General features: G+C 35.7%; 1 protein-coding gene across 1 annotated transcript; it reads right to left on the bottom strand.

Moving 5' to 3' along the window:
- Positions 1-5,834: 5,834 nt before the first annotated feature.
- LOC137242379 (protein transport protein Sec24D-like) lies at positions 5,835-7,007 on the bottom strand. The gene is made up of 4 exons (XM_067769687.1): positions 6,789-7,007; positions 6,518-6,723; positions 6,225-6,457; positions 5,835-6,168 (listed from the first exon to the last, which is right to left on the bottom strand). Exons 1-3 carry the CDS (start codon positions 6,999-7,001, stop codon positions 6,361-6,363), a joined length of 516 nt encoding a protein of 171 aa, XP_067625788.1. The 5' UTR covers positions 7,002-7,007; the 3' UTR covers positions 5,835-6,168; positions 6,225-6,360.
- Between the last annotated feature and the right edge of the window lie 15,858 nt (positions 7,008-22,865).

Genomic DNA, 22,865 nt, shown 5'->3' with positions numbered 1-22,865 from the left:
GGCAAGGAAAATAAGGAATTCAAATAAACTAAGAACAATGTCGGACCTAAGACAGAACCTTGGGGTACTCCCAGGTTAATAGTAACATAATCACTGAAACAACTGCCAACCATAACTTTTTGCGCTCTTCCTGTTAAGTAAGATTTCAACCAGTTATACATAAAGCCACGAAAGCCCACGCAATGTATTTTATTTAACAAGATTTGGTGATCTACCATATCAAATGCTTTCGTGATATCTACGAATAGGCCAGCACAGTTTTTTTTTTTGTCTAACTCGCTATATATAAAGGAACAAAAGTTCAAGAGGGCATCTTCGGTGGAACGTCCACATCGAAAACCAAATTGCATCGGGCTGAACAAATTTTTGTTGTTAAGAAATTCAAGAATTCTACGTTTAACAAGATTTTCAAAAGTTTTCGAGATGGAAGAGAGTAAAGAAATTGGTCGGTAATTGTTTATATCTTTTTTGTCACCCTTTTTAAATAAGGGAATGACTACAGCACATTTCAAGTCAGTAGGAAAAATTCCAGAAAAGATGCTTTTGTTAAACAAATAAACTAAAATATCGACTAAATTTAAAGCGACATTTTTCAAAACCTGATTGGAAATTCCATCAGAGCCACAAGATCTGGAGTTATCTAAAGAATTAACTGCCTTTAATATTTCAGCGCCGGTAAAAGGTGCAAAGTAAAAACTGCTGCCTGAGGTCGAAAATATAGGGTTAATCATCAAAGTTTCGCATGTGCCGGCAATTGTGTGAGTTAGACCGACTGAAGAAAAGTGACAGTTAAAGAGATTTGCTACAATTTTGGGATCAGAAATGTTTACACCACTTTGTAATAAAATAATTGATGAGTCGACTGATTTAGAACCCCCATTAAAAATATTGTTTATTACCTTCCATTCCTTCTTTGGGTTCCCATGCCATGCTCTGAACTCGTTTCTATAGAAACTGTCGCGTTCAAAACGGACTTCTTTCCTTAACTTTTACATAAGCTTCTATACCGATTACGAATCCTCGTATTGGACGAATATTGAGCGCACTTTCTCCCAAGCTTATTTTTAAGGCGGATGGTTTTAACCAACCGCTTGCTGATCCAAGGCTTCAACTTTATTTCAGACCTAGGTGGAGTGAAAGAAAAGCTTGCTGCCTGTATATGGCTAATAAAGATATTTAAGAAGATTTGGTATGCAACAGAAACGTTATTTTCAGGATAAACTAAGTCCCAGGACTCAAACCGTAGGCTTTGGTTGAGGGAACCGAAATTAATCCTGGTGAATTTAGAATTAGCATTACTGCTATTCGGGGTTGTTTTTTTGCGTGTAATGTTTATTACTAAGCCTGTCATAGAATGATCTGTAATGTTGAGATTGAGATTTATAACAGTAACAATATTAAATATATAAATGCTGCTGCGAACAAATACATGGTCGAGACAGCTCCCAGAAACACTACGAGTAGGTTCATTTAAAAAGGACGTTAGCCCATGATTAGTCATAAGCATTAAGTAGCTATAAGTTTAACATTTAGGTTGAGGATATCTAAATTAAGGTCACCTAGAATAAAAAAGTTACCAGAATTTTCACTGCAAAGAAGATTTGAAAACTCATCCAAAAATGTTTGAACAGCGACCGAGTGTAGCCTGTAGACACACATGAAACTGAAAACTTTGGAATCCAACCTTAAAGATATCTTTAAAATGTCAGCACTCGTAATATCATATTCTAAGTATTCACATTCGTAATTACTTCTTACAAAAACCCCAACACCACCCGCTGAATATCGGTCATTTGTATTTGCAAAGAAAGTATAGCCAGGTATAGTAAAGTCACGTATTTCGTGACAGTATATCCATATTTCGGAAACAAAAATTAAATCCGGTTTGATTTTAAATAATACCAAATTACAGAGCAACAAATCAAAATTTTGCCGAAGACTGCGTATGTTTTGATGGACAATAACAAAAGAGTCACTAGTATTACATAATAAATTTAAATCTTTGATTGGGCTGATTACGGAGTGGCTGTTATTATTTAAAAAATCGAAAGAGACCATTTAACTTATTATTAATAAAAATAAAAAAGAAATAAAAAGGAAAACTAACTCACTTTTGACAAATCGTCAAAAGTTCTTAAATAGACAACCACGTCATTATCAGCCTTTTTCATCAAAATACTGCTATTCTTAACCCACAGATATTTATAACTTTTCTCTTTTTTTATTTTTTTTGCCACTGTGAACAGAGCTCGATTGTAGCTGGTGAGACTGTCGTTAATAAATATATTGCTTTTGTTTGTATCACCAAGAACTTCGGTAGTTAATTTTCTCTTCATCTTACGTTTGCTCGACATTATTTTACTCTTCATTTAACTGGAGCAAAGTGCACTCGCACCACATTTCTCAAATGAGAAGATTCAGTTCCCTGCTTTATTTTTTTTACATAGCATCTGCTTATGTCGTCAGAAGTGACAGTTATGCCAAAAGCAGAGCCTAAAAGATTTTTGTGACTTCACTTGCATTTTCACTTGTTAGTTGCGACACACCAACAATGTCCACAGCACTGCTGAGCAGTTGCTGTTCTCTCCAGTTCAATAAACCTTCCAGCTTGCTCACTCTATCGCACAATTTTGCGTTTTCCTCTTTGAGCTGCTTCACTATGCTGAGGAAATCAGAGTTTTGTTTCTTTAAGCCCACGAGTTCTTCATACAGCAATTGCAATGTTATTTCTTTCGTTCCTGTGTTGGTTTGACTTGATTGCAATTGCTCTTGTTGAGGGCGGTGGAGTTGACCCGCTTGGTTTACATTGAGGATATTGCTGTTGTTGTTTGTGGATTTATGTAAGTTGGCGCTATTATTGCCAATGATCTTTTGTGTTTGTTGTTTTTGGCTGTTGAGCACGTGCTGTTTTTGTTTAGCAAGCGCCGCTGATGATGGTTTGGTGGATGTTTGTGCGGCAGACTTCGATCCTGATGTAGCAGACCCATCCATGGCAACAGTAGGCACAAAACCTGGTAATGGCTGTTATTTTATGGATTTACGCCGCGAAATAGTGCATGCACCACAGCGATGTTTAATGTTATTGGACTTCATAACATAATTGTCAACATTTATAGTGCATACAAAGAACATTTCAACTCACCATATTCACTCATATCACAAATCACACAAGAAGATTGCGCATTGCGCATGTAAACATCAGGCCAGCTCTTTTTTATTGTCAATTCTTACGTCATTTTCCTTTAGCTCTTGTTTTTTTTCTCTCTTTCTTTCATTCTCTCAAACAGTCAACTGTGACGTAGTTGCGCAAACCGAAGCAATTTTGAACTCGTGAATGCGCAATCTAGGTACTCTTTTAACAGAGTATATGTGGAACTTAAGAGCGACTCTCTTATTGTGTACTCATAATAAGGACTACATATTATGGAACCATACTCAAACCTTGACCGTACAAAGGCATTGTATAATAGTTTTTTAGTATATGGGTCCTTAAACTCTGATCCATTTCTTTTAATAAAGGCCAGTAAGAAATATGCTTTGGGGATAATAATATTTAAGTGCTCGGTGAATGTAAAAGACGAATCAAATACAACACCTAAATCCCGAATTTTATTCACCCTAAGTAACGGCTTATTAGAGACATAGTAAGACGAAATCAATTTATTACATAATTTGGAATAAGTTATGTAATAACATTTGTTGGTATTTAGCGCAACCTTATTTTTACAGCACCACTCATTAAAATTATTTAACTCAGATTGCAGTATGAGAGTATCAGACTCGTTCTTGATAGGCGTTTTTTTCACGCGCAAACGAAACGTATACACGTGCAAAAAAAACACGGCTATTATTTATTGTGTTGTATTATTAATAAGCTTTCAAAGAGTAAATATTGTAGTCGGTTTGTGAAATTAATGATATATATTGTGCGACATAAATAAAGCACCGAAATTCCTTTCAGAAAATCTACATAGCTTAACAAAAGTCAAATTATAACTTTCCTAGAACTAAGTATCATAAGAACATATACTCAATATAATATATAACTGTTTAGTATATCGACGGCTGAATGGAAGATCACCCTGTTTCAAAACATTTTAAAAAAATGTCCTTTCTCAAAAATTGTTTCAAGAACGCCTTAACATAGAATTTTTTCCAAAAACGCCCTATTTTCTAACTTAGTTCCAAAACGCCGTATCTTAGAATGATTTTACAAAATATCATATTTGAACGAAAACTAAATACATTTCCAGCTGAGCTAGGGCGTTTTTGAAACTCATTCTGAGATAGGACGTTCTTGAACCAAGTTTTGAAATAGGGCATTTTTGAAACAAGTTTTAATTTAAGGCGTTCGTGAAACAATTTCTGAGAAAGGGCATTTTCGAAAAATGTTTTGAAATACGGTGATGTTCCACTCAGCCGTCGATGTGGCTTCATAAATAAAAGCAAAATATTGGGGCATATTCATAGTCAGAATTAAGTGGGTACTTATAGTTAGTTGTAGCTTGTTGACAAAACTTCCAATGGGCTATCTGTCAAAAAAGTTGCAACTAATTTAAAGTACACGCCCCATTGAACTAAGAACTTGCTTTTAAGATTTTATTTAACCAAAAGCAACAGAGACTTTTCGTTGCTTTAGTTTTGGCGCACACTGTACATATCGTCACTTGCTTACCAGAAGAGTGAGTGTGCCATTTTTTAAATTTTGATCTAATCAGGCCATTAGATGAAACATTAAATATTCTATATTGTATCAAAATCTCGATTAAAATGCATAACAGGAAGGCTGTATATTTTGCATAACAGAAAGGCACTCTAATTTGCAAAATATAGCTGAATCTATAATAGAAGCCACCTAAACAAAAGTTGCAAAAGTTACAAAGAATTAATCAAACTTTGAAAAATGGACATCAAAATTTGCACCTTTTTTGGCTGACGGTCTAGCACATTTTTGAGTTAGCAGTTTTGTAGCCCAATCAATATCAGAATAATGGTGTAAATGCTAGAACGACTAAAAAGTTTATCTGAATTTTTTTTTAGAGGCTGTTGAGAAATTTTTTCCATACAACACATGAGAAAAATTTTCTTTTGTATGGAAGAAAATGTTGAAAAGCCTCTACAAAAAAGTTCTGAAAATTCAGTTAAACTTTTCAGTCGTTCTAGCATTTACACTATTATTTTGAAATTGATTGGGCTACAAAACTGCGTACTCAAAAATTTGCTAGACCCTCTGCCAAAAAAGGTGCAAATTTTGATGTCCGTTTTTCAACGTTTGATTAATTCTTTGTAACTTTTGCAACTTTTATTTAGGTGGCTTCTATTATAGATTTCGGAGCCACTGTTTGTATGTATATTTATTTTTAGTTTTTAATGTTTCTTTGCATATACATACATAGTCTGAAAGTGAAAATTATAGACTGAATAAAACCCTTCAATTCTAATTCTATATTTAATAATGCGATTTTATCTTTTTTGTGTGACTTTGGGTCCATCAAAGGAAAGTACAGCGTCCAAAACCATTTTAGAAAATAAATCTTTTTGTTGATGAATAAGTTTGGAGTGCTATGAGGTGGCAGCGCATTTTTCCAATAAAGCACGTTGTTGTTCCTTTGATTGGCGCTTCTACATGTATAGCCAAGTCATATTTTGGTCATGCATAATTGTAATGCTTTACGTATAGCTTTAATGATGATACGTGCATTGCACGCCTTCCTCAACATATGGCTTAACTTGTCACCTGCTTAAAGTACTTGAAGTGGTGCAATCGCTGACCTGATAAGAGAAACATTTTTATTCTACACATTATAATATAACAAAGAACTTGCCTCAGCATCTTGAGATTTGGCGATGTCGCCTAGAGTTTTACGGCTGGATGCACAATATGCAATAGTTTCATACTGGTTGCACCATTATTTGAAATTGTGGCCTTACCACTGGAATCAACAGTATGCTTGTCCATACTGCGTGGACCCAAAGTAGTGCGTATAGCGTCCACAATTGATTGCGAGGCATTGATGTTGGATATGAGTTGAGGTTTACCTTGAGAGCTATCGGTACCCAAACATATTTTACGCAAAAACTCATATGTACCCAATACAAGTTCAGGACATTCATATTTATCGACACGCTGTCCGGTGTGGCCCAAATGTTGGAAATATTCAGTTGGCACTGTTGAGAAAAACATGGATCAATGAACACAAGTAAAAGTGAAAGATTTTTTTTACCATCTGTTGTTACTTTACACATAAGACATTGGAAACGACGACCAGCATCTACAAATTGCATATATGAGCCTTGCAACAATTACATCTAATTGGACCCAATTCACCAAAATTTACAATGGGTGGCTCACATTCACCCTCAACCGTGCGTGCCATTGGTGAGACGGTAAGTGTAATGGACAAAGCTGTTGTTTTTTAATAAATCAGCTGTTGCAGGTATGCAATACAAAGAGGACCTGCAAAGGAGAAAGATCAATGTAATTGCCAAACAAAACAATAATTTCGAATATTAATACCTAACGTAACGTGGCGAGGAGTTACCCTGATCTTTTACCACATATTTTGTGGTCACCAATGGTGGTAATAAACCCTCTTCATTAGTAATAAAGGCAGCGCTATTTTGATTTTCAATGATAATGCTAATCGGATTTGGCATCTGATCGGGATCTAAACGGCGTTGGGCTGTTGATATATACCAGTACCTACCAGGTGCAGGTAGTTGCTAAAGAAAATAATACAAAAATAATCATCAGCAATATTTGAAATGTATTAGTTGTATTGGCATACATTATAACCAGGACGTCCGGGTATTGGGGGTTGACCCGGCGTGGGTAGCTGACTGGGCATTGGCGCCTGTATAGGTTGTCTATGTGGCATCATTTGACCCATGTAACCACCTGGTTGTTGTAGAGGATAACCAGGTTGTGGTGGATAGCACGGCTGTTGTGGCATTGGCAGATAGCCAGGCTGGGGAGGTTGTTGCTGCTGCTGTCGTGGCATTGCATAACCCGGTTGCTGTTGTGGTATATACCTTGGCATAACTGGATGTGGGGTCATTGCCCCACCTGGTCCAGTAGATGCGTGCATAGGGTGTTGAGGTGGCATTTGTCCGGATTGTGACTGCATTAGACCAGACTGTTGTGGCATTGGACCTAGTTGCGGTGGCATTTGCTGTTCACCTGTTTGCGGGTATGTAGATGTAAGACAGCCTGCAATTGATGTTGGTGGTGTAGCTGACCAATTCGAGGACCACTATAGAAAAATAACAGCATTTATTAGACAGAAAAATTTTTTTTTTCATATTTCATATTCTTTCTTTATTCAGTCTATGATTTACAAGTACCTTACAGACTATATTAAACATTATTAAACATAAGGTTTATTTACAGTAAAGTTAATTTAAAATGGAAAATAACATATTTTTAAAACTTCGACGAGGTATCGAAAAATCAATACAATAATTATTATTGACTGAGTTAATAGCAATTAGAGCGCGAGTGATCCGGCCATTAAGTGCGTAATTAGATCTAAACTGGTCAATTACAAACATAGTTAATTGGCGCAAAGTCCGTGATGGAACTTAAAAGTTCAAAGACTCTAATAGCGTTTTCCTTTCTGAAATAAATGGTTGCCTAAGTAAATGGTAAAGCCTTAATAGAGTTACTCCTACCCCAGAAAATTTTCAACATTTATAGTGCATACAAAGAACATTTCAACTCACCATATTCACTCATATCACAAATCACACAAGAAAATTGCGCATTGCGCATGTAAACATCAGGCCAGCTCTTTTTTATGGGCAATTCTTACGTCATTTTCCTTTAGCTCTTGTTTTTTTCTCTCTTTCTTTCATTCACTCAAACAGTCAACTGTGACGTAGTTGCGCAAACCGAAGCAATTTTGAACTCGTGAATGCGCAATCTGGGTACTCTTTTAACAGAGTATATGTGGAACTTAAGAGCGACTCTCTTATTGTGTACTCATAATAAGGACTCCATATTATGGAACCATACTCAAGCCTTGACCGTACAAAGGCATTGTATAATAGTTTTTTAGTATATGGGTCCTTTTAAACTCGGATCCATTTCTTTTAATAAAGGCCAGTAAGGAATATGTTTTGGGTATAATAATATTTAAGTGCTCGTTGAATGTAAAAGACGAATGAAATACAACACCTAAATCCCGAATTTTAGTCACCCTAAGTAACGGCTTATTGGAGACATAGTAAGACGAAATCAATTTATTACATAATTTGGAATAATTTATGTAATAACATTTGTTGGCATTCAGCGCAAGCTTATTTTTACAGCACCACCATTCAAATTATTTAACTCAGATTGCAGTATGAGAGTATCAGACTCGTTCTTGATTCTGAAAAAAATTTTCAAAACATCAGCGTAAAGGAGATAAATGCATTGCTTGAAACAAGCACTTACATCATTGATAAAGAGAATAAAGAAAAGCGGGCCATGGATAATACCTTGGGGCACACCTGAGGTTGCTACGTAAGGTGGTGACTTTACGTTGTCAATAACAACAAAATTTATCCTATTGGATAAGTATGAATAAATCCATTGTAAAAATGTTGAGTGGAAACACATTTTTCGCAATTTAGCCAAGAGAGCTTTGTGCGAAACTCTGTCAAAAGCTTTGGATATGTCCGTATATATGCAGTCAACTTGGCAACCATGAATAAAAAACGAGATGCAGTAATTCGAAAAAACGACCAGATTAGTTACTGTTGAACGCCCCGGAACGAAGCCATGCTGACATGGGCAAATATAACGCTTAACTACGGACGATAATTTAAACATCACCGTTTTCTCAAAAAGTTTTGAAATCATGGGGATCTTCGATATTGGCCGATAGTTTGTAACGTCAATTTTACTACCGCTTTTATGAATAGGTTGAATAAAAGTAGTTTTCCATTCATCCAAAAAGATACCAGACTTTAATGATAAATTAAATATATGCAACAAGGGCTCTGCCACGGAAGCTACACATTGCTTCAGAAAAAAAAGATGAAAATTCTTGATAATCACATTGCTTGGAGCTCTTGATCGTCTGCATACTTAAGATAATATCATCAATATCTAGAACTAATGAGGAGAAGTCGAAACAAGACGTTATCTCATTCAACATATCCCCTTCGTCATTCCACAGATCAGCAGTAGCAAAGTTTGCTTTAAAAAATTCTGCAAACAAATTGGCTGAATCACTAGACGATGATGAATTCTTGCCCTTGTAAGACACAAACAACGGTATTGTTGAAACCAATTGTTTGGAGCGAATGAAATTCCAAAACGATTTAGGATTCGATTTGATATTATTTTCGAAATTGAGAATATATCGATTGTACAGAAACTTATTAAGACAATTAAACTCCTTCGCGTAATTCAGATATTGTTGCTTGATTCGGGACTTCCTGATTTTTTAAAAAGTTTATGATATTTATTACGCAAATTTTTTAGAGTCTTTAAGCTTTTGGTATACCACGGCAACTTGTAAACCCTTGCCGGGAAACGAGGAATATTAATATTCATTATTTCCGAGATATTACTTTTGAATAAGTCAAAGCAGTCTGAAAGATTGCGATTATTAAACGAGGAAACGAGGAATATTAATATTCATTATTTCCGAGATATTACTTTTGAATAAGTCAAAGCAGTCTGAAAGATTGCGATTATTAAAAAGAGACTGCCAGTCAATATTTGAAATCAAATTATTGATCAAGGCAAAATCACATCGGCTATAATTGAAACCAACTTCATTATTGAGTTTAGTATTTCCAAATTCATAAATACGAGCAAATATAAGATCGAGGATTTTACCTAACGTCATTGATTTGAACTAACTGTAAACTATAAAAATTATCATCTAAGTACATTTCACTAGCTTGATTGACATTAGTAGGTATGAGAGTTTTCTCACCTGGAAGATAATTCCATACGATTTTATTTAAGTTAAAATCCCCTAAAATACAAAATTTAGAATTCAAGTTAGTGCTCAGAACATGCATTATATTATTAACGTGATTTTCATAAACACTATCTACACTATTTGGTGGTATATAAGAAACACTGACAAATAGACATTCTGTTTTGCCTTTTATACTGATTATAAGCTGATCAATAGAAGTAGCAGCGATATCAAGAGAAACCTCCGAGGTTTGTAGGCTTTTTCTTACAGCAATTAGCAGTCCTCCACCTCGATAAAGTCCTGTACTTACACTATCACGACCTTTGCGATATATATTATACAAATTTTTATAAAAAAAACTCATTACTAAAAAGTCCGCAGTAAGCCACGTCTCAACAAGAACTATCAAATCGTAGTCTTCACTAGAGGTAGCAGTAAATACAGCAGAGGCCGTAGTTCTCATGCCTGATATGTTTTGAAAATATATTGATATTGAGTTCTTTAAAGAACGGACATCATCAATTAGACAGGAATTGTAGCAGTGATTATTGGTGACGGGGCGAGGACTTATGAGTTGTCCTTTTGCACCACAATCCTTTGAAAAAAACGAAACGGCCTATTTAAAAATATATGTTTGCGTATACTTTCCCCAATAAAGGAAGTGACATTCTTTACATTTCTTTTGTTTATGTGCTCTTCTTCTTGCTTGTTTCACTATTCACCGTGGATATTTAAACGTCAAAATTACTTCCATACTACTATTTTTCACGCAAGAAAAAAGGCTAAATTTTTCTTGAGTAATTACTTGTGATCTGCGTACCGCTCTTAAAGTAAAAAAATTTACCATCACAGCAACCCATATCTGGTATTCCGCTCCTTTTTTTGTTTCCCTGCGTCTGTACCATACCTTCCCAGAAAGCCTTATATAACTTCGCAGAGTCTCGTTTGATTTCCAATTAATAAAAGTATGTAATATATGCAGGATCTTGCGTTTAAAGCACTCGATTAAATAATACCTCGCTTGGTAATCCAATTTGATGAAGTAAGTAACATATGCAGGATCGTGAGTTTATGGCACAATAATGCCTTTTAGATTTCTAAACACGTACTTTTATTTTTCGTAAAAATAAATTTATTGGCTATGTCAAAAAATGGTGGTGGTATTTAAGCTGCCAAAATTGTAATGGCCGAGCCACGCTCGCGTCGGGTTGCATTCGCCCGTGCGAGCGTGTTCGGTTAATTAGAACATCAGCTGATAGATTTTTGATGTGGTGAGATTGATTGACTTCTTTTTGCTCAAAATTTAATAAAAATGAAAATGTAAATTTATTAAGTAAAAATTGAAATGAAAAAAAAAATTTTAAATAAGAAAATCTAATATTCATTAGCGTATGTTCCAATTGACAAACAGTTTATGAAATTATTTTATATGTAAAATAGTTGTAATTAACGACAATTAAGTTTATTTATACAATGATATTAAAATTATTTAATATTTTATATGTACAAATAATTTTAATAAATGATAATTATATTTATTTATACAATGTTGATGGAAAAAAATTCTTTTTTTTACTGTATTGCAATGTGCAAATATTAGGTGTATGATATAATATATATTATATACATATTATGTATAAAATTTTGATGCAAAATTCAGTTCATTTTTTTTGTTGTTTTAATTAATAATTATTTTATATGTTGTATATATATGCTTACAATAAGAAGGTGAAAAACTTATAATTATATAATTTGGATCGTTTTTTTTTTTTAAGTTAATAAAATAGAATTTTTTTTGTTTTTGTGCCCTTTAATGTACCGATGAAAAATGTTCTATGTTACTTTTTGTACACGGTTGTTATGGCTTGTTTTTGATTTTTGGTTTTTCTGTCATAAATTGTAACATTTACGCCATCCATTTGCTTAACTACATATGGACCCTCGTAAATGCTTGCGTGTTTATCGCGCGGTTCTTTTTCTACTAGGACCGTATATTTTAATGCAATGTCTGAAGGACGTATATTTCTATCGTGATACAATTTATTACGTTCCTTATGTTTATTTATGAGCTCTTTTGCCAATGCATGGGATTTTTGCATACGGTACCTCACGTCCTTTGCGGAATTGTCAACATTATATATTGGATCAATGGTTTCTTTCTTTAGTTCATTTGGTAAAACTGGCTTCCTACCAAATGTTAGTTCCAAGGGAGTGAATATATTGTCGAAAACAGTATTGGATGTTGGGTAATTGTGCAGTTTAGGGGCCCCACCCTAAAATTGGGCATTTTTTAACGAAACACCGAAAAAAGACTCGCGGGTACTTCCGAAGCCGGGGGTGGATGCATAGTATTTTTGCGCAGAACACCTTTCTGCGTTGGCGGCCTTCGGCCGCGCTTATAAAAAATAACCCTGGGCTACGCCATGCCAAGTCCGGGTATGTGGTATAACCGTGGCTACGGACGATAATTTAAACATCACCGTTTTCTCAAAAAGTTTTGAAATCACGGGGATCTTCGATATTGGCCGATAGTTTGTAACGTCAATTTTACTACCGCTTTTATGAATAGGTTGAATAAAAGTAGTTTTCCATTCATCCAAAAAGATACCAGACTTTAATGATAAATTAAATATATGCAACAAGGGCTCTGCAACGGAAGCTACACATTGCTTCAGAAAAAAAGATGAAAATTCTTGATAATCACATTGCTTGGAGCTCTTCATCGTCTGCATACTTAAGATAATATCATCAATATCTAGAACTAATGAGGAGAAGTCGAAACAAGACGTTATCTCATTCAACATATCCCCTTCGTCATTCCACAGATCAGCAGTAGCAAAGTTTGCTTTAAAAAATTCTGCAAACAAATTGGCTGAATCACTAGAGGATGATGAATTCTTGCCCTTGTAAGACACAAACAACGGTATTGTTGAAACCAATTGTTTGGAGCGAATGAAATTCCAAAACGATTTAGGATTCGATTTGATATTATTTTCGAAATTGAGAATATATCGATTGTACAGAAACTTATCAAGACAATTAAACTCCTATGTTGTATATATATGCTTACAATAAGAAGGTGAAAAACTTATAATTATATAATTTGGATCGTTTTTTTTTTTAAGTTAATAAAATAGAATTTTTTTTGTTTTTGTACCCTTTAATATACCGATGAAAAATGTTCTATGTTACTTTTTGTACACGGTTTTTATGGATTGTTTTTGATTTTTGGTTTTTCTGTCATAAATTGTAACATTTACGCCATCCATTTGCTTAACTACATATGGACCCTCGTAAATGCTTGCGTGTTTATCGCGCGGTTCTTTTTCTACTAGGACCGTATATTTTAATGCAATGTCTGAAGGACGTATATTTCTATCGTGATACAATTTATTACGTTCCTTATGTTTATTTATGAGCTCTTTTGCCAATGCATGGGATTTTTGCATACGGTACCTCACGTCCTTTGCGGAATTGTCAATATTATATATTGGATCAATAGTTTCTTTCTTTAGTTCATTTGGTAAAACTGGCTTCCTACCAAATGTTAGTTCCAAGGGAGTGAATATATTGTCGAAAGCAGTATTGGATGTTGGGTAATTGTGCAGTTTAGGGGCCCCACCCTAAAATTGGTCATTTTTTAACGAAACACCGAAAAAAGACTCGCGGGTACTTCCGAAGCCGGGGGTGGATGCATAGTATTTTTGCGTAGAACACCTTTCTGCGTTGGCGGCCTTCGGCCGCGCTTATAAAAAATAACCCTGGGCTACGCCATGCCAAGTCCGGGTATGTGGTATAACCGTGGCTACCGCGACGGCGATGCACAATTTTTTTTGTGGGTACAACACAACAACAACCACATGAAAGTCGCCAACTTCAACTGCAAATATCTCCGGACAGAGATACAATTTTTCTTTTCCGCCTTCGGATTATTGTTCTTGAGATTAATACGCGTCTTTTGATACCTCACTCGAAAATCTTGGCCCAACCAGGGTGGGGCCCCTAAACTGCACTACTACCGGATGTTGTATTGTGCAAGAAAGTAAAGTACTTTAACCCTAGAACTTATACCCAACTTTTACTACGACTTCTTATACCCGGGTACAGGTGTGGCCAGTAGCCTGTTTTACCCGTTTTTTTCATTTTTTCTGAGAAACAAGTAATTTTTTTAATGCAATGTTGTAGCTGACTGTCTTACGAACATTTTAAGTAGTTATAAACATGTATTTGTAGCCTGCTTCTAAGAATTGCGCGCATTCTAAGTTATTTCTAAGAAGTCAATAATTTCTATTGTTGTTAGAATTTTTAGAATACAACCTTTTTCGCGCACTCTTAATTATTTAGAAGAAGACATTATATTGTACCCTTGCTAGAATTTGCTGACAAACAACATTTGATATAATCCAACTACCTGGCAGGTAAGAAATGCTTCCAGAAACTTAAGGGTTGCAGCTATATAAACGGCAGTTTTGCGAGTTTATATTCATTGTAAAGCGTTCTTTTGAAGTGTGAAGTTGATTTATATTTGTAAAAATAACAAGTCAGAAAAAATTTAAAATATTACAACATGGATAGCAGAGGGAATATGGAATATTTGTCTTCGAATCAATATATGAGGTAAATACAAATAACTCAAATATAATTTCATAAATGGAATAAAAATTAATTATTTTTATATAGATTATCTGACGCTGAAAAAGAGCAGTACATACAAAACCTGTTTGACGAAATCTCAGATTATGGATTTATTTTCCGACCCTGAAGTGGATGAAAGCGAACAAGTAGCAGTAGCAGATGGCGTGGTTGAATCGGATGTAGAAGACCCTGATTACACAATTGACAATGCCCAGGTAGATGAGGCTGATTACGAAGAATCTGACAATGAATCCGATGCTGCAGATGATTCTGAGGAGATTAATTTGCATGCAGCTGAATTCGTAGCTCGTGATAGTACCATATGGAGCTCACAGCCACGACTTGCACGCCAAACTAGGCAACAAAATATTTTGCGACAGCGAAAGGGCCCGCAAGATCAACTACTATGATGGCAATAGTCAAAACATATAAATGTTTTATGACTCCGGAAATGGTGGATATTATAGTACGCTACACCAACAAAAAAGCAGAAGCTAGATATGCGGAATTAAACGCAAAACATCCAGAGGCGGAACCAAAAACATGGAAGAAGGTTACTTTGAGCGAAATGTATGCGTTCATTGGAGTGCTTATTATGACTGGCGCTAACCGCAGCAATGCCGAATGTGCGCCGGACTTGTGGTCGGTGGAAAATTGTTCATTATATCGTGCGTCAATGGGCATTAACCGCTTTCAGGCCATACTGCGGTTTTTAAGGTTTGACGATGGTAACAAACGGGCACAACGTTTGGTAACTGACAAAGCTGCACCAATATCCGAGCTGTGGACCATGATGAACTACAACTTTGAGCAGTCATATAAGCCAAGTGAATATCTAACGGTAGACTAGCAGTTCTTTCCATATCGTGGCCGCACCCGTTTCACGCAATACATCCCATCGAAACCGGCAAAATATGGCATCAAAGTGTGGTGGGTATGTGATGCCAAAAACGCATATCCACTGCAAGGACAAATATATACTGGCCAAGCACCTACGGGACGGGAAACTACCAGGGTGAACGCGTGGTCAAGGATTTAGTAAGCCGCTTTCATGGAACCGACCGAAATGTAACGTTGGACAATTTTTTTACATCCCTAAATCTACTGGAAAGCTTGTCATCCATGAATTTGACGGCAGTTGGAATTCTGCGGAAAAATAAGCCCTACATACCAAAGGAGATGTTGGCACACAAAGATCGTGCAGAGAGGTCAAGTACATTCGGTTTTAGGCCCAACATATCCATTTTCACCTATGTGCCGGAAAAAACAATGCAGTTGTATTACTATCATCAATGCATTATGATGATCATATTGGCGAAAGCGGCAAACCAGAAATGATCGAGTTTTATAACAAGACAAAAGGAGGAGTGGACGTGATGGACCAATTGCTTGGAGAATATACTTGCCAAAAGATGACAAAGCGTTCGCCGTTGTCCCTATTCTTCAATATGATTGATTTGACGGCATTGGCAGCGTACATCATATATTATGAGAATAATCCGAACATCAGATGCTCCAATGCGAAGCGTAAGTGATTTTTTCGCCAGCTCGCCAAGGAACTGTCTATGCCCATAATTGAAGGGCGGTCGGTGAATCAGCAAGTGATGCGGAACTTCAACACAAAAATTGCAGTCGCGAGTTTCATAAGTACGGCCTTGCAAGGAAGTGCTGACAATAGGCCATCAACGTCTGCAGCTGCTGGTGCAAAACCAAAGAAACAGCAGGTTGGAAGCTGTTTTCTCTGCTACATCCATGACCAACACAGAAGACGAACGCGTAGCATGTGCAGAATATGTCAGCGCCCAATATGCATACAGTATTCTTCAAATACATTTACATGTAATATTTGTGAAAATAATGAAGACAATTGAATAATTTAAATTTGTTTGCATATTTAGTTATAAGAAATAATCAATAAAATAATATTTTATAAAGAAAACAATAAATAAAATTTTTTTTCCTTAAAAAAATAAGAAAAAACGAGAAAAAAAGCTACTGGCCACACCTGTACCCGGGTATAAGAAGTCGTAGGTGTCAACTTTGAAAGCTTATATCACATCAATACATGTACCTATATTTACTTCGTTTTCCTAGATCAAAAATTTCAAGTCAATATCTTTAGCGATTTAGGAGCTACATCACTCCAAAGTAGCTACTGGCCACACCTGTACTTGGGTATAAGTCCTAGGGTTAAATATGTATCCCAATCAGAGCAGGTATCGTTAACATATGCTAGTAGGTATTCGTTAAATACTCTATGGTTACGTTCTATTGAGCTAACCGCTTGGTGAGGATACGCTGTTGAAAAGTCATGTTTGATATTCAAAAGTTTAAGAATTTCATTCTTATATTCGGTACCTAAATCTGACCTGATGGATTTGGTAGGACCATATATCAAAATAAAAGTCTCAAAAATTGCTGAAGCTATTGTTTTGGCGCTTTTATCTGGCACTGCTTATGTTACCAGGTATTTTGTTAAATCGCATATAATGGTAACTGCGAACTTGTTACCTTAACTCGATTGTGGTCAAGGTCCGATTGTATCAATAATAACTATATCAAATGGTTTACTCGGCGTTGGAGTCAGTACTAAATTTTCTTTGATTTTTTGTTTGACTTTGTCTACTAAACATTTTTGACAATTTTTGTCGAATTTAGCAATGTCACGAGTCATGTTTTTCCAAAAGTATTTAGTACGAATATTTACGAAAAGCTTTTTAACACCGCAGTGACCGCCTGATACAGGGTCATTATGATAAATTGTGATGATTTTGATTTTTGTGTTGTCGTCTGTTATAGTTTCGACTGGATCTGTTAGGAGTATTTCTAACGTTTTTAAAATTTTATTTCCGCATTGTTTTAAATTTAAAATTGTACATTATTTGAAAAATAGATCATCTTTTGCCCATTTAACTTTGTTGATATGGTGATTGTTAGCTACTGCTTGTAACGTCGAAAGTAACTCTCCTAAGTTTTTTATTTCGTTCGTTTTGATCTTTTTACGTCGCATAAGTGCGCTTATATGCATTTTAGAAATTTGACTTTTATCATCATAAAAAATTGTGGTTCTTATACGCGGAACTTTTTTCGAATAATTAAAAGAAAATTTGTCATAAACGTGTAAAGTAAGTTGTTTTTCGTCGTTTTTGTCTGTTTTCCTAAGACGGAAGTTTCCTAAGAAGGTGCTAAAACTTGTTTGTTCGATTCCTTAATCTCATCGATTGTAATGCGCGATAGTGCATCAGCGCCAACGTTTGATTTACCTTTTATATAAACTATAGTAAAGTTATATTCTGCTAATTCTAGCCTAATTCTTGGAAGTTTTGAAGATGAGTCTTTCATTTTGAAAAGGTATACCAGAGGTCTATGATCTGATTTTACAATAAAATGTGTGCCATAAACGTATGGTCGAAATTGCTTGATTGCAAAGCAAATAGCTAAGAGTTCCTATTCTATTATTGGTTTTTTCTGTTCGGCTTTATTAAGTATTTTAGAAGCAAAACAAATTGGTGAATCACTACCTTGCTTTTCTTGACTCAAAATAGCGCCACATCTAGTTGTTGAAGCATCAACGGTAATAATGAATTGTTTTGTAAAATCTGGGTATTGAAATAATTTTGGTGAAAGTAATGCTGCTTTCAAAGATAAAAATGCCCTTTCGCACTCAACATCCGAAACGAATACAACTCTTTTTCTAATTAATCGATTTAGAGCGCTGCCAGAGACGCAAAATTTGGTATAAACCTTCTGTAATAGTTTGCAAACGGGACGAATCGTCGTACCGCATCTTTATCAGTCGGTTTAGTATACTTTTTAATTGCGTTCATTTTGGAGTCGTCTTACAACAAACATTTGGCTGAACATTTGTGACCTAAAAATGTAACTTCTGGTCGTAAAAAGGTGCATTTATTTGAGTTAAGTTTGAGATTGAAAGACCTACAAGTATTGAAAACTTTTGAAAATTTTTTAATATGGTGTGCTTCACTACAACCTATGACGATAATATCGTCGACGTACAAAAATGCGACATTGGGTGGTATACCCGAAAAAGCGATTGTCATCATTCATGAGAATGAATTTGGTGCTATATTTAAGCCGAATGGAAGAAATTTCCATCTAAATGCACCTCGGTCAGTGCTGAAAGAAGTAATGTCACGTGAGTCAGGATGCAAGGGGATTTGATGAAATCCAGAAAAAAGGACTAATGTGGAAAAATAGGGTTGGTGTCGAAATTCTGTATGTACAAAATTCTGCTTTTTTAAAATTCTGCTTTCTAAAATTCTGCTTTCAAAATTCTGTATTACAAAATTCTTTATTAACAATGTTAAAGAGGTCATATTTTGAAAAAGTGCGCCATGCACAGTAATTCTGCGTAGGACACCTTTCTGCATAGCGGCCTTCGGCCGCGCTTATAAAAAATAACCCTGGGCTACGCCATGCCAAGTCCGGGTGTGTGGTATAACCGTGGCTACCGTCACGGTGATATCCTTCTGCGTAGGCGGCCTTCGGCCGCGTTTTAAAAAAATAACCCTTAGCCGATCCAACACTGGCTACGCCATGCCATGATTCCGGAATTTTTACCTCCAGAATTAAACATGCAGAATTTTGAAAAAGCAGACTTTTCTCCAAGCAATTTTTGCAATTTACAGAATTTTGTCACCAAGAATTTTGTAATACAAAATAATGACACGCTCCCGGAAAAATACTTTGCTCTACCGAGATTATCTAAACTATCGTCCACTCTAGCTAGTTGTAATTTATCAGCAATGAGTTTCTTGTTTACTGCGCGAAAATCTACCCACATACGATAAGCTTTTTGACCCTTAGTATCGTTCTTTGGGACTACAATCAAAGTAATTAGAGTAAATGGTTCAATCAAGTCGTTTTGTAACAGTTTATTGACTTGGTGATTTATTTCTTCGCGTTGAGAGTATGGCAATCGATAGTTTTTAACATATGCTAGTTCGTGGTCTGTCAATCTTAATTTTTGCTCGTGGAAGTTGTTTAAAGTCATTTTGTTCGTGTCAAGAGTGAAAATTTCAGTCTACTCTATGCAAAGGTCAATGAATTTACTATGAGCATGTTGAGGTATTTGATTTTTTTTAAATTGAAATCAGTTTTTTCGTAAGTCTGACTTCTGTTTCTGTCTTGTTAATTGTATAAACATTGTAATTTGAAAGTTTTTCGGACAGAAACTGTTTCTTTTCACATACTTGACATCATCCGTGGGGTTTATGACTTTAATTATTGGGTTACCGGAATTAACAATGCACCTAGCTGTAAAAACAGCCCTTTCAATTTCCTGCGAGTCCACGAAAAGTGGCTCGGGTGAATCTCCTAAATCAAAAAGTCTGAATATTTCACATCTGGGAGGAATGATACAACTGTCGCTTTCTGTTCCATGCAGGATTGGTATCGCGACTTTTTCATTACCTACCCAAAAGGAAATTCTGTTTCTTTCATAATTAATAATGCATTTGTTAATTTTCAGAAAATCTTTACCCAATATGCCATCCGATGGAATATTAAAGTCTTCATTCACTTCATGGAAAGTATCTTTAAGAGAAAAGTTTGAAAACTTTAAATTTACGGTAATTTTACCTAAAGTCGAAATTGAATTTGAAGTGACCCGGTAAAGTCGATAATGTCGCCTGTATTTAAGGAAATATTACCGTCTAGACATGATATTTTTATTAAAGAAATGTCTGTTTGAGTGTCTACTAAGAACAAAATTCTTGTGACCCGTTAAGTTGTAATTCTATGAAATCTGAATAATTTAAATTTAAACAATAGATGCCTACTGGTGAAGGAAATTCGCTTACTCGCTTAGTTCGTCCTCCCTCAGTGTTCGCTCCTGAGGGGCACTCGCGTTTAAAGTACGTACGTTTGCGTTTCTACCTCTACCGTTTGACGATCTTGAATTGTTGCTTTTATTGTTAATATTATTTGGATTTGAATTTGAATTTGAGTTTGAACGTGTATTGCTATTGTTACTATTTTCATACTCAGTTGAGCAGAGCTCACAGAGTATATTAACTTTGATTGGATAACGGTTGGTTGTACAGGTATAATGGAGTCGAGATAGATATAGACTTCTATATATCAAAATCATCAGTATCGAATAAAAATTTGATTGAGCCATGTCCGTCCGTCCGTCTGTCCGTTAACACGATAACATTAGTAAATTTTGAGGTATCTTGATGAAATTTGGTATGTAGGTTCCTGGGCACTCATCTCAGATCGCCCTTTAAAATGAACTAAAGCGGACTACAACCACGCCCACTTTTTCGATATCGATAAATTCGAAAAATCGAAAAAGTGTGATAATTCATTACCAAAGACGGATAAAGCGATATAAACATAAGGTTCACCTTATGATGCAAAATAGAAACTTAGTAAAATTTTGGACAATGGGCGTGGCACCGCCCACTTTTAAAAGAAGGTAATTTAAAAGTTTTGCAAGCTGTAATTTGGCAGTCGTTGAAAATATCATAATGAAATTTAGCAGGAACGTTACTCCTATTACTATATGTGAGCTAAATAAAAATTAGCAAAATCGGATGACGAACACGTCCACTTTAAAAAAATTTTTTTTAAAAGTCAAATTTTAACAAAAAATTTGATATCTTTACAATATATAAGTAAATTATGGCAACATTCAACTCCAGTAATGATATGGTGCAACAAAATACAAAAATAAAAGAAAATTTCGAAATGGGCGTGGCTCCGCCCTTTTTTCATTTAATTTGCTTAGAATACTTTTAATGCCATAAGTCGAACAAAAATTTACAAATCCTCGTGAAATTTGGTAGGGGCATAGATTCTATGAGGATAACTGTTTTCTGTGAAAATGGGCGAAATCGGTTGAAACTACGCCCAGTTTTTATACACAGTCTACCGTTTGTCCTTCCGTTCGGCCCTTAATACGATAATCCGACTATGACCACGCCCACTTTTTCGATATCGAAAATTACGAAAAATGAAAAAAATGCCATAATTCTATACCAAATACGAAAAAAGGGATGAAACATGGTAATTGGATTGGTTTATTGACGCAAAATTTAACTTTAGAAAAAACTTTCTAAAATGGGTGTGACACCTACCATATTAAGTAGAAGAAAATGAAAAAGTTTTGCAGGGCGAAATCAAAAGCCCTTGAAATCTCGGCAGGAATACTGTTCGTGGTATTGCATATATAATAAATTAGCGGTAGCCGACAGATGATGCTCTGGGTCACTCTGGTCCACATTTTGGTCGATATCTCGAAAACGCCTTCACATATAAAACTAAGGGACACCCCCTTTTAAAACCCTCATTAATACCTTTAATTTGATACATATCGTACAAACGCATTCTATAGTCACCCCGGTCGACCTTTATGGCGTTATCTCGAAAAGGCGTCCACCTATAGAACTAAGGCCCACTCCCTTTCATTTGATACCCATATCGTACAAACACATTCTAGAGTCAACCCTGGCCCACATTTATGGCGGTATCTCGAAAAAGCCGTTCACCTATAAAACTAAGGCCCACTCCCTTTTAAAATACTCATTAACACCTTTCATTTGATACTCATATCGTAAAACACATTCTAGAGTCAACGCTGGTCCACCTTTATGCCGATATCCCGAAATGGCGTCAACCTATAGAACTAAGGCCCACTCCCTTTTAAAGTACTCATTAACACCTTTCATTTGATACCCATATCGTACAAACGCATTCTAGAGTCACCCCTCGTACACCTTTATGGCGATATCCCGAAATGGCGTCCACTTATAGAACTATGGCCCACTCCCTTTTAAAATACTCACTAACACCTTCCGTTTGATACCCATATCGTACAAACGCATTCTAGAGTCACCCCTGGTTCACCTTTATGGCGATATCTCGAAAAGGCGCCCACCTATAGAACTAAGTCCCACTCCCTTTTAAAATACTCATTAACACCTTTCATTTCATACCCATATCGTACAAACGCATTCTAGAGTCACCCCTGGTCCACCTTTATTGCGATATACCGAAATGTCGTCCACCTATAAAACTAAGACCCACTCCCTTTTAAAATACTCATTAGCACCTTTCATTTGATACCCACATCGTACAAACGCATTCTAGAGTCACTCCTGGTCCACCTTTATGGCGATATCCCGAAATGCCTTTCACCTATAGAACTATGGCCCACTCCCTTTTAAAATACTCTTTAATACCTTCCATTTGGTACCCATGTCATACAAACACATTCCAGGATTACCTTAGATTAATTTTCCTACATGGTGATTTTCCCTTATTTTGTCTCCAAAGCTCTCAGCT

The sequence above is a fragment of the Eurosta solidaginis genome, chromosome 2, assembly GCF_040869045.1.
Source record: "Eurosta solidaginis isolate ZX-2024a chromosome 2, ASM4086904v1, whole genome shotgun sequence".
Lineage (NCBI taxonomy): Eukaryota > Metazoa > Arthropoda > Insecta > Diptera > Tephritidae > Eurosta > Eurosta solidaginis.
Note: the sequence above shows the minus strand (reverse complement) of the source record. Positions and strands in the feature narration are given on the sequence as shown.